The 12,557-nt window shown below is 42.5% G+C and overlaps 1 protein-coding gene across 1 annotated transcript; it reads right to left on the minus strand.

Annotated features, from left to right (window-relative positions):
* Positions 1-5,944: 5,944 nt before the first annotated feature.
* Positions 5,945-11,399, minus strand: ptger1a (prostaglandin E receptor 1a (subtype EP1)). Its single transcript, XM_063202138.1, has 4 exons — positions 11,119-11,399; positions 8,679-8,864; positions 7,079-7,858; positions 5,945-6,346 (listed from the first exon to the last, which is right to left on the minus strand). The coding sequence occupies exons 2-4, from the start codon at positions 8,814-8,816 to the stop codon at positions 6,068-6,070; spliced, it is 1,197 nt and encodes a 398-aa protein (XP_063058208.1). The 5' UTR covers positions 8,817-8,864; positions 11,119-11,399; the 3' UTR covers positions 5,945-6,067.
* Positions 11,400-12,557: the final 1,158 nt, after the last annotated feature.

Here is a 12,557-nt window from a genome sequence, read left to right on the forward strand (position 1 = left end):
TGCTGCACACGTGAAGGGTTGGAAGGGGCGGGGCGATACTGTATTTGGCCCAATGCGGTTGTGTACATTCCTCACAGCAACAGCTGTCTTTTTTGACACTTTCATAATTTTCCACTCCATACTTAACCAATGTCAATGGACTTCTGTAAAACCATCTAGGCCCTATATCTTTTTTGAATGACTATACGTTTGCTTGCTTGGGCTCTCAGCCTGGTCCACTCCTGTCTATGGGTCCACATGTGTTATTGAATAATTAACATAAAGGTGTTTACTGTCATAAAAATCCAGAATGTGTAGGCCTAAGAAAATCACCATTGTGTTAATCCTGTGTGTGTTTTTGTTTTGTTTGTTCATAAACTTTGTAGGCCTAAAATGAGGGACCACTTCGAAATGTTGCCTTTTTTTCTGATTTTACCATGGATCGGTAAGTAAAATAAACATTTACTGTTTCATTCCATAAACTACCAACAACATTTTCGAATGACAGTATTGTCATGTAGCCTAGAGCATTTTTTGGCAAAAAAAAAAGACAAATGGTCGAAATAGCATGCAATATTTTCAAACCTAATCTAGCCTAATCTACATAATAGGGCAGGCTATATTATACACGTACTGTATATATATTCTATGTATATATACACATGTAAATTCATTAGGCTTGCCAATGTCATTACCATTTATAAACTGATGATTACATTCTTATCCACTGGGAGACGCTATCAGTCCAGGATCAGCTGAGGATCTCTCTCTCTCTCTCTCTCTCTCTCTCTCTCTCTCTCTCTCTCTCTCTCTCTCTCTCTCTGTGTTTTACACTTCACCCATATCAGAGAACATTTCTTACAAAGATACTGGCTACTCTAATTGCCAGTGAGAACTGGAAGGGGGGTGACCAGAAAGGTCTGCAGCTGAAGTGGAGTGAGTGTGGGAACATGGTGGGTCTGGTACGGCGGGTAGGAGTCTTAGTTCTGTGAACAATAACGCTGCAAGAACTCCTGGGTCTCAAATCAGAACATCTCCATTCACTTCTCTGTAAGGTCAATGGTATGAAATGGTATTCAGATATGACATTTATTACAAGGGCTCCCCCGTCATTGTCACGCCCTCCGACACAGAGGACACAATTTTGGACACCAAACAATAATTTGCTGAGAAAGCGATGCATTTTTCCTTCCATTTATTTCTCAATGACATGGTCCACATTTTGAAAAGTGAATTTCCACCCTTTGTGGCTGTGACTGATATGGCTTCTCCTATAGATGTATTCGGTTTGTTATATATATCATTACCATTACATTACTTCAACTCAATACTTATGTTATGCAATACCTCTTTATATCACAAAACACACGTGGTATCTTTAAATAGTTTAATTTGATAAATTTTTACTTTGTTATAAAAGTTCCCCAGATAATTGAGGAGAGAATTAACAGGCAATTTCTATGCATTGCGTTCATACATTCATACATATACATATTAATGTACATTCATAACCTTATACACATGTATAAGCACAACAAAAGAATACATAACAGTTTACCATTGTCTTTGATAAAACACTGCTCACAATGCAATACAATACAATACACACAGCTCAAGCTGTTAACAAACATGTATTAGTCCAACGACAGTTGAAACAATGTCTTTTCTCCAAAAAACATGAAGCGTTTTTTTATAATTACATTTTATGATAGTTCAGTCAAAATGAATAACATTGTATGCAATCACCATAATTTTTGTTTATGTCATGATGACCTTTGACCTCTCTGCTGATTGACGGGCCACCGTGAATGTTTAAAGTGAGGAGTCCACGTTTCCAGCTTCAACCATTGTCTTCAACGGCCGAAACGTAATCCTGCCATGGAATAAAACAATAAGTTGGGTTTCGCCACCGCTCATCTGTTTAGAAGGTGCAGGATTCAGTTGAAATTTCTGTATATAAAGGAGACAATCAGCACACTTCAGGTCTTTCTTGACTTGCAAGCTTTCGGCAGAGCCTGATGAAGGTCTAAAGACCGAAAGCTTGCAAGTAAAGCTTCTTCGCACAAAAAAATACCTGAAGTGTGCGGATGGAATAAAACATAAAAGAAAAAAATGATTTTAAGCGTGCAGACTCTTCACTCTAAACTTTCAATCAACCTTTTTCCTGCTCCTTTTCCTGGGATGTGCAAATTTTTTGCCCTCAACTGACAGGACAACCTGCCATCTGGTTTCGCTCAGGAGTGTCTTTATGCATGCTTGGGAAGACGATATGAAGAGCTCTTTTCGTAACGCTAAAGGCTATACATTTGTTATTGTTTTATTGTTTTTATTGTATTTCTCTGTTAATATCACTGAAATCAGTGTTTTAATCATTGGAATTTGTTATGGAAATAGCCGATAACATTAATTGAGTTCCGATTTTCCTGGTGCTGTCTTAAAATCAGATTTAAAAATATTATTTATATGAAGTATATAAATGACTTTTGCTTTTTGGAAAACGGCTCTTCATATCCATCTCATAAAAAATTGATCAGATAAAAATGAATGCAAATGCATGCAACCACCACATTATGTTAATAATTAATCTTCTGAGCTTTGACCTTTCTGTGAATTGACAGTCAACCTGCCATATAGTTTGGCTCAGTTGGTCCTTCAATATGCATGGGAAGACAATAGCCATCTCTACATTTAAATTTGATATCAGTGCAGTAGTCTTTGAAAAATAATGAATGCTACCGTATGCAGAAACCACATTGTGTTAATAATTAACCTTTCTGACCTTTAACCTCTATGTTGATTGAGAAGACGGCCTGTCATGTGATTTGGCTCTGAGTGTCCACAACAGTATGCAAAATAACAAGACCTCAATGACCTCAGCCATTAAAAATGAATGCTACTGCATGCAGCCACCACACTGTGATAAGTGAACTTTGACCTTTCTGTTGATTGACAGTCAACCTGGCATATGGTTTGGCTCAGGGGATCCTACAGACTGCATGATGCGTGGGAAGGGGGGCACAGTATCAAACTCTGCACTGTATACATCTCTGCATTTTCAAATCCCCTTAATGACAAGACACTGGCTGGTGTCCAGACACTTGTGGTGCCGTGAGTAATGTAGTTTCCACTCTGCGAGTAAATACTCCATTACAGTGCATTGGGGATGTACTGTCCTCAAAACCGAATGGCGTCAGTAATGCAAGTTGTGGCAGAGTGCCTTGTTGTTGACAGATTTCTGATGCGTTATTGTGCAAAAAAAAGAAACGTGCATAAAACCGATGAGGAATAAGAGGACATAATCATCCACGATTTAGTTTTAGTCAGCCTCCTTGCATCATGTGTATCCAATTCCATTATTACCCATACATTACACATTTCAAATGACATTACATTATGTAATGTAATGTAATGTAATGTTATTTCCCCTCCTGCAAATTATGTTCCAGGACAGCATTATCTTTCATGATGCAACTGCGGTCGGATCTCGAAAAAAAAGTCAGGAATGGGTATTTTACTATTCGGTTCATATTTTGAATTTCTGGGACAGAGATGTATTGAGGGTGAGAACATTGCCATTAGAGTTATTTGTTATTCATCACATGCCACTCTATACATCACTATGTCGGTCAGCTTTTTGAAGTGTCGGCAGGCAGGGATGTGGTCTGGGACCACAAAGCGGCCCGATCATTTTTGGCATAGACCAGCCCCCCACCCCCACACTACAATTAGGATGGGCTCAGTATATTTAACCCCTGAAGATACAGCGTTATAAATTTGCTGTTCCCAGAATGGCAATGAGCAAGTCGTAGTAAATATGCGTGTTATGTCTTGAGGGCAATGTTTTTATTTATGTGTGTATGCTACTTGACACCTTAATTTCCCCCTGGGATCAATAAACGATACTCTACTCTACTCTACTCTAGTGCATTACTAAAAGCCCTCTGTTATGTCATAGTATTGTATATGGTACTTAAGTTTTCATTGGCTATTACAGCGTGCCACTGGAGGTACGGTGTGCATTATAAGGGGCTACGGATGCACTGATGGGCCGCCCCATCTAAATTGTGGGCCGGTCTCTGTGGGAAATTTTGAACAAAAACAGAAAAGCATTGGCTCCTGATGACTGTCGGCCCATGCCTTGTATGCCAGATTACCAGTCCAGCCTTGCTGGCAGGTGACCAGAAGTAGGTTTGTCAACTTTGTTTTTTTTCACCCAGCATTCAGAGCTCAGAGCAATAAGTGTTTGTTTAAGTATCCATTCCCATTGGGGCCCATCAAAGCAGATGTTTTTTGTTTGGTTGTTTCTTTTTTTCAGTCACGTGCAGCGACTCTATACACAATTACGTAGGTCAGTCGGTCGGTCAGAGGTTTGCTTTTAGTAGGGCTTGCAGGTTAGCAGTTCGGTTGACCTTGTATTTCCCAGCAGCTGTTTCGGACGTTGTTGATGCGGTTTCCTCAGAGCTTCGGAAGAAATTGGATGTTTGGATGATTGGATGTGAAATTGGATTGTTTGTTTTAGTATCCATCTTCACTAGGGCTCATCAAAACAAATACTTCTTTTTTCTTCTTTTTGCTTTTCCCAAAACTCACAGCCTTACTATCACACAGTGTTGCTAGATGTACGATAATTTTTTGTCCTCTGTACGATCAAAAAAACATGATTGTACGATAATTTCAGAGTTGTCATTCAATTCATTTAGATGCCGTGAAACAACAATTTCGGTCTTGTACAATAATTTCCCCCAAAAAAGCCTCCAAAAACGATAATTTTGATGTTTGGTACGATAATTCAGCATTTCCATCTGGCAACACTGCTATCACATGTAGCAACTTGCGCCAGTATGTCAGTGGGTCTGTTACTTTTTGAAGGATTAGCAATAGGCCTTTTTTGTTTTCTGCGTCCCAAGTCTTCTCCAAGCTGCATGATGAAGAAATGCATTGAATATTTGTGCAGCCATGTTGGGCCATGAAAACAATGGCAAATATCTTGATGTGTCTTTTTTTTCCCTTCCCATCAGTTACCGACCTTCTTGACAGCTGTCTATCTCAGATTTTCTTGACAGTGGTCTTCTGTGAGCTTCTCCCAATTGGAATCTTAAAAACAGATGTGTCCATTCTTGTCTGTTAATTTCTACAACAGACCTTCTCCAAGCTGACGAAGAAATGTTTTGACCGTTTGTGTATCCATCTCCATTTGGGGTTCATGAAAACAATTAAAAACGTCTTTTTAATCTGTTATTTTGCCTCAGACTTTCTTGCAGGTTATTCCTCTCAGACCTGGGGAAGAAATGCACTGTTTGTGTATCCATCGCTTTCTTTAATGTCTTTCTTTTGACATTTTCTTTTCCCCCACCAGCAATCTCAAATCAGACCTTATTGACGGTGGTCTTCTCTGAGTTTCTATTGTCAGATCTCAGAAAAGTGTTCTTGTGACTGTCTTCTCTGTTTTTGTTTCTGTTTTTTTTTCTCCCCCACATTAATCTCAGACCTTCTTGACAGCAGTCTTCTCCTTGAGAATGACATTGAGTGTTTATGGATTCATCTCCATGGGTGGGGGTGGGGGGGGGTATGAAAACAATCTGTCAGCGTCAGATCTTCCTGGATGGCTGTCTGTCTGTCTTGATGGCGGTCCTCTTTGAGCTTTTCCCCATGGGGGTCACAAAAACATCTGTATCTTTTTGTTTGTTTGCTTGGTTCCTATTTTCGAATAGCTGTCTCAGACCCATAGCTGCATTGTCCATAAGGCATACAGGGCATTCTGCCCGGGGCACTATAGATGATTTTGGCCTGCTCCTCCCCTCAATGTATGGCAACAGTCCTCATGCCACTACAGCGGACCTGTCCGAGTCAGATTTAAATATTCATTTTTCCTGTTTAGGTCAAAACAGCTCGTAACGGATGACTGAAAATATTGTCACAGGCTTCATTGTCTCTCTCAATGCCTGGCGGATCGGTCTTGCCCGGCCTGATTTTTTTTTGTCCCAGGTCCAGTCCTGCATCAGACCTTATTGATGGCGGTCCACTTTGAGCTGCTTTGGGCCACAAACACTTGTTTGCTTGCTTGTTTCTGTGTTTTCGCATGGCTGTCTCAGACCTTCTTGACGGCGGTGGCGGCGGTCTTCTCGGAACTGGGGAAGGAGCCGATCTCCCAGCGCCGCAGCGTGCTGGCCTTGAGGTCGGCCTGCCGTTTGGTGATGATGTAGATCTTGCGCAGCACGGCGCGGCGCAGCAGGATGTAGACCCAGGGGTCCAGGATCTGGTTCCAGGAGGCCAGGCGGACGCCCATGATCATCAGCGTGCGGTAGGTGGCCAGGTCGTCGCCGATGCGGTCGCCGTACGAGTGGGTCACCGTCATCAGCCCGAAGATCTGGTTGGAGCAAGATGGAAATGATGACGCAAGGTTAGTTAGCTAAAAATATACAGTTAGCTAAAAATATGTATTTTAAAGAAAACTATTTTTGCCAAATGGCATCAGACAACATGGAAATTTGACCCATGGTGTCAACATTTTATGTAAAAATAGCAACAAACAACAATCAATCTTTTATCTTTATATAAGGTCACATATTTAGTGGTGCAAGAATAAATACACAGGGGTACAGCACTTTTTAATAGCCTAGTATGCACTAAAGCTGTTTTAACCTTTTAAAGAGTTCCCTGGACACTTCATCTTTAGTATTATTATCCTCTCTACAAAACAGCACATTCACATAGCCTACAACTCAAGAACTACGGCCCTCCTCTCTGTTCAGTCCTACAGCACTTACACTTGCTGGTGTTTGTCAGTAGGTTTGAGGCAGGTCACAATGTATGTTCTATGTGGCAGTTAATCAATTTTTATTAAATTCAGAGAGTTTGAAATACAATGTAAGTAAAAAGTGAAGTTAAAAAGTAAAGTTTTAAAAAAAACTTTTTGACAGCAGGTTTGAGTTAATTCCTCAGATTTACCAGCAGGGGGCTCCAGCTACACAATTTAAACATGACACAACTTGAACAGTACCTATAGGCCTACCTGAAATACTATAATACAATTTTTTGTTTGTTTGTTTGTCAACAGGTTTGAAAAAATAAAAACAACAGGCCATTTCCTCCAACTCACCAGCAGGGGGCTCCAGCATATACAGGAAGTGACCATGATCCCCACCAGCTGCACCACCATCTCGATGTCGTGCGACTTGGCCGACGTGCGCCGGTGGTGGCCCATGTATGACGAATTCCTCCGCACCCGCGCCCGCACCAGGGTCAGCCCGCTGATGGTGTTGCACACAAACGCCACCGCCAGCGACGCCAGCCCCAGGCCCGAGAACAGCATCACGAACGCCACATCGGCCTGCCGCGTGTCCTCAAAGACGTTGATGAAGCACCACGTGCCCGGGTGCTGGTACTTATACGAGCCCAGCTGAAAGCAGGGTAGTAGGGCCACGCACAATGCCGCCAACCACACCGCCGAGAGGGACAACTTGGTGCGCGTGGTGCTGACCAGGCGCGCATGCAACAGAGGCTGCGTCACGCCCAGGCAGCGCTCGGCAGCCATGGCGCAGCCCAGGAACAGCGGGCAGAGTCCGAAAAACACCATGCTGCCGCCCAGGAACTGGCACAGCGGGTCGGACGAGTCGTAGTCCTGCGGATAGGCGCCGCCCGCCAAGTAGAGCCGCAGCACCAGGGCGCCGGGGATGATGTGGCCGGCGAAGTCGGTGGCCACCAGGGAGGTGGCGAAGAGCAGGAAGGTGGCCTTGGAGCGCCGGCGCACGTGCTTGGTGGCGTTGGCCAGGATGATGAGCGCCACAATGTTGGAGAGGACGCCGAGCGTCATGGAGAGACCGGCCACGATGATGCCACTGGCCGGGGGCTTGTTATCCAGGGTGATGTTGATGGTGCCCTGTACAAGTACAAGCACACACAGCATAGTGAGGTTTTTTATTTTATTTTGTTATTTTGTATTATTATTATTCTATTATTATTTTCTTTTATTTTTACGGGCATTGTTGCCTTTATTTTGAGACATTCATTCATTCATTCACAGGACAGTGTAGACATGACAGGAAGCAAAAGAGGAGAGAGAGGAGGGGAAAGGATCCGGGCAGGTAATCGAACCCGGGTCGGACGCATAGAAGACAAGTGTCCTACCATTTGCCCACAGTAGGGCCATTTTTGCCTTTATTTTGAGACAGGATAATGAAGACATGACAGGAAGCAAATGAGGAGAGAGAGAGAGACGGGGAAGGGTCGGCAAAGGATACGGGCCGGGAATAGAACCCAGGTCAGCCGCATAGCCGACGAGTGCCCTACCGTTAGCACCACAGTAGGGCCCACACAGTACAGTGTTAATTCAACACCTAGCCCCTTAACACACACCGTTCCACCAGTGGAATAGTCACTGAAAAAACTTTACTATCACAGTACTACACCACTATGACCACATCTCCCTCTACCCTGACATTTACAGCTTTCTCTTCATGGTCTTGTTGAAATAAATCCATAAGAAAGGCCCAAGCTCCTGCCGTGGCTACCCAGTAGGGCACTCGCCTGCCATGCGGCTGACCAGGGTACGATTCCCGGCCCGGGTCCTTTGCCGACCCCTCCCCATCTCTCTCCCAATTCGCTTCCTGTCCACCTGTCACACTGCCCTATCAAATAAAGTTTAAAAAAAGACCAAAAGAAATTGGGTGAAATGCACAGCCTTGTATATAATACCCTACCTGGTGGTGATCTGTGGAGAGGGCGGACATGGCCGCCCTGTCCTCCTCTTCTCCTCCTCCTCCTGCTGCTGTCAGCTGGAGCGACGGAGGTCCGATGAGGGGGCCCGATGAGCAGTTGCAGTGGTGCACCGATAACATCACTCACGGGGCTTTTAGGCCGGAGACGTCCGTCAACCAGAAGGGATACTGAAGCAGCAGGGAAACAATGTTGTTATGTATCAGCAAAAAAAGACACAAAGACAGAAAGACCCAAACATCGGAGAATCAGGAAACATACTACAGTAATACACTGTATATGTGAATTGCAATTAAATTATTACTGGGGTGCAGCAGCTTTTAGACTGGGGACATCCATCAACATTAAGGGATACTGCAGCAGTGGGGCACCAATGTCGTTATGTGTCAGGAAGGAGCCATTATCAGTGAGAATAATGTTGTATATCTGTAAATACCCCATTATAAGTGACAAAGACATAAATCTTTTTTTTGTAGTCTGGGATTGTGCAAGAAAATAATATTGTCATGCAACAGTAAAGACCCCAGACAACTAAGGCCGTGGCTTAACTTTGGGTTAAACATTGGTGCCGTTCAAAATAAGGAAAAACAATATAAGTAAAATAAGTAATGCTGTTTTTGTTAATTACAATGAAATTGTTATTGGGTGTAGGGGCTCTTAGGCTTAGGGCGTTCATCATCGAGAAGGTGTTGTCATATTAAAGACCCTTTTAACAGTGATGAAGGCCCATTTTCAGATACGTTTTTGTTGTCCTGAGTACTGCAGGGGAAATGATGATATGTATCAGTAAAGAAAGGCAAAGGCACAAAAATGTGACAAAGGCACTTTTTCGGAGAGTGGATTTAAGATTAGGGAGTTCAGAATCAGCATAAATTATATACGTAATATGTGTTTAAAAACACAATGAAATTATTTCTTAAGGATTATCGGGTGTGGGGGTTTTAGGCTTGGGATGTCGATCAACGGGCCCCTTATACCCCCTGAGAAATGATGCCCCCACTTAAAAATCTTTTGAGATCTGTTGATGAAATAAAATACAAACAAAATAAACACAACAGATGCTATTCTGTCAGGCTTGGCTCAAAGCAAAAGATTGGTTTACATTTCTTCAAGAGTATTTTAACCAAACAAAAAAATACACAATTTACTCCTACATCTGGGGAAATGTGTGTTCTCTCTCTCGACAGTCAAATGAGAAAAAGGACAGGACATTCGCGAATTAATTGGCATACATTCGGCAGCAGCACAATATATTGTGGTCAGCATTCTGCACTGACAGGTGGAAGTGAATGGAAAATTTTAATCATCGTACGTAGTCTGACTGACTGTACAGCTGCTGTCGGGGGAGGACAGCCAAACGGCCCACAGAGGGTTGGAGAGACGCCTCAGATTATAATGAATGAATTAATTTATCTTATATTCATTATATAATAAGGTTGCTCTTCTTCAGTTTACTTTCTATATATTCAAACAAATTATTTAAGCCAAATATGCATGCAGCTTAAAGGGACACTGTACAACTTCTGCAACCTGTCCAACCTTTTTTTTATAAAAGGTGACAAAGGTGACTCATAGACAAAGGTTTCTCATGGTCTTCTTCTTCTAAAGACTTTTTTATTTTAAAATAAATTATCCAAACTTATTATACATGCACAGTATCTTAAAATTTGAGTTATGCAACATTTATACTGCTGTTGGGGAAGATGGCCAGTAGTGGGTTGGTTGGAGGTACAGCTCAGATAATAACACATTCATTAATTTATCAAGGGTGATTATAGTCAAAGGTAGCTCCTGGTCTCCTTCAGATCTTTTGTTTATAATAAATCAAATGGTGTAGCCTCTTCTGCACTGCTGATATGCACTGTGTCGCCAGTGGAAGGGTGTACCTATCTTACCAATGAAAAGACTTCACTGTGTCATAGGCATTAGTAATACTGTACATTACGACTTGTTCATTGCCATTCTGGTTACAGCAAATGTATAACAGGGGCCATGTCTTAACTCATTAAAACTATTATATGCAACTCAATTTGTGACACTTCATAGGTTACTGGTTACTGCTACTGGATTTTGTGAAAATGAAACGGGCTCACCCAAAGCAGGTGGCTCAGAATAATTCTTGCTTTGACAGACAGGGTTCGTGTTTTGTAAACGTGGTAAAGGACATTTGTTTGTGGAACACTGAATATTTCCTCCTCCATCGGGAAAAGCAACAAATAGTTGTGTCTGTCTGCGTCCAAAACCAGACTCCCTTATGAACACACACTCATCTTAACCGTAAACCCAGGAATTTTGTCAGACATGGTAAATTGTGCAATCGAGCTATTGTTTGCAGAAGTTTCCCTTCTGCTATGGTAAACGAGTAACGTTTGCAAATAACTTATAAGAACATGAAATAAGAACTTGTCGGGGTGGAAAACTCACCATTATTTACTGTATCCCCTGGAAAGGAATATCCACGCTGAGGAGTCACGGACGATTCTCCTCTGCCGTTGTCTCCAACGTGTTTTATCCAAAGAACACCTCGAAATAATCCAAACGCGCACGGCGAGGTTTACGCAAACACAAGTCCTCAACTGTGTTTACCCTGCACCATTTTAATCAATTAAGTCTGGTTTTAATTTATCCCATTTTCTTCTTGGCGTTTTGCAGGTCTGGGAATTGACACGTGAAGCTTCTATTCCATCTCGTGCACTTGGAAACTCCTCATGAACTTCTTCAGCGTTTTATATCGCGCGCGCAAGTACAACCCCTAGGCGGCTCTCTGAGTCACTTTTAGTGCGGCTGATTGATATTTAGGCTATACATCAAATGAGTCACCTTCTGACCCGTACTGTTGCACACAGTATGCTATGTTCACTTGACTTTACCATTGATCCGGATGACTATTTCAAGTGTAGACGAGAAGCTATCGATAGTCATTTGGTTGTTTATGATAGCTACAGTGTCGCTGTTGATGAGCCATTTGCTGATCACTGTGATTGCTGGAAGGGGAAGAGAGGTTTCTGTAAATGACCTCAAGAAATGAAGTAGTCTATCACCCCTGAAACATGCTGGCGGTGTTGTGTTGAAGCCCATATTTGATCTGTGAATATCTTGAATATAGCCTGACAGAATGAATCATGGAGCGTGCACCCTGTGCATATCTGAAGAAATGAGGTAGGCTACATTGCAAAACCCCTTTCACATTTAGACAGACCACCTTTAAAAATGCCTGAAAAAGTCATTATGGATTGAAAATATTAAGCCAAAATGTCTTGTGGGTTGCAGTGGCGCATCATGCCTCATACCATGATCCGGCTACTTACCCGTGGGGGCCCAGGTTCAAGTCCGGCTTGGGTCATTTCCCAGGCCCTACCCTATCTCTCTCTCACACTTTCCTCTTGTCCATAACCTTAATTTTCCTATCAATAAAAGGCACAACATCCCCTAAAAATAGAATAAATAATAATATCATGAATTTCCATTAGTTCTCTAAGTCGGTGTGAGGCCTTGGCTTTGCACCAGATCAGTCTGATGATGAAAGAGGCCTGTTCTGTTCTTGCACTAATCCATTAAAGTTTGGAACTGTGGAACTCTGCTGACGCATGCTGTGCTCTTCTGGATGTGGTCCGGATGCTGATGCTGGGAAGGGGGGGTTAAGGGGGGAGTCTTCAATTTTGCCAAGTGAAGAGTGTCGTAGTCTCTTACTGCATATGGAGTATCCGGCAAGCCTATTCACAGTTTGCTGAAAATACTTAACTGCATCATAACATCATTGCTAGGACATTGCCGAGCCTTAAGTAACAGATTAGGCATAGCCATTATAATTTGGGTGATTTTAGGGTTATAACATAGGCTCTGTGTTAAGGGCTTTATATCCT

The sequence above is a fragment of the Engraulis encrasicolus genome, chromosome 1, assembly GCF_034702125.1.
Source record: "Engraulis encrasicolus isolate BLACKSEA-1 chromosome 1, IST_EnEncr_1.0, whole genome shotgun sequence".
Lineage (NCBI taxonomy): Eukaryota > Metazoa > Chordata > Actinopteri > Clupeiformes > Engraulidae > Engraulis > Engraulis encrasicolus.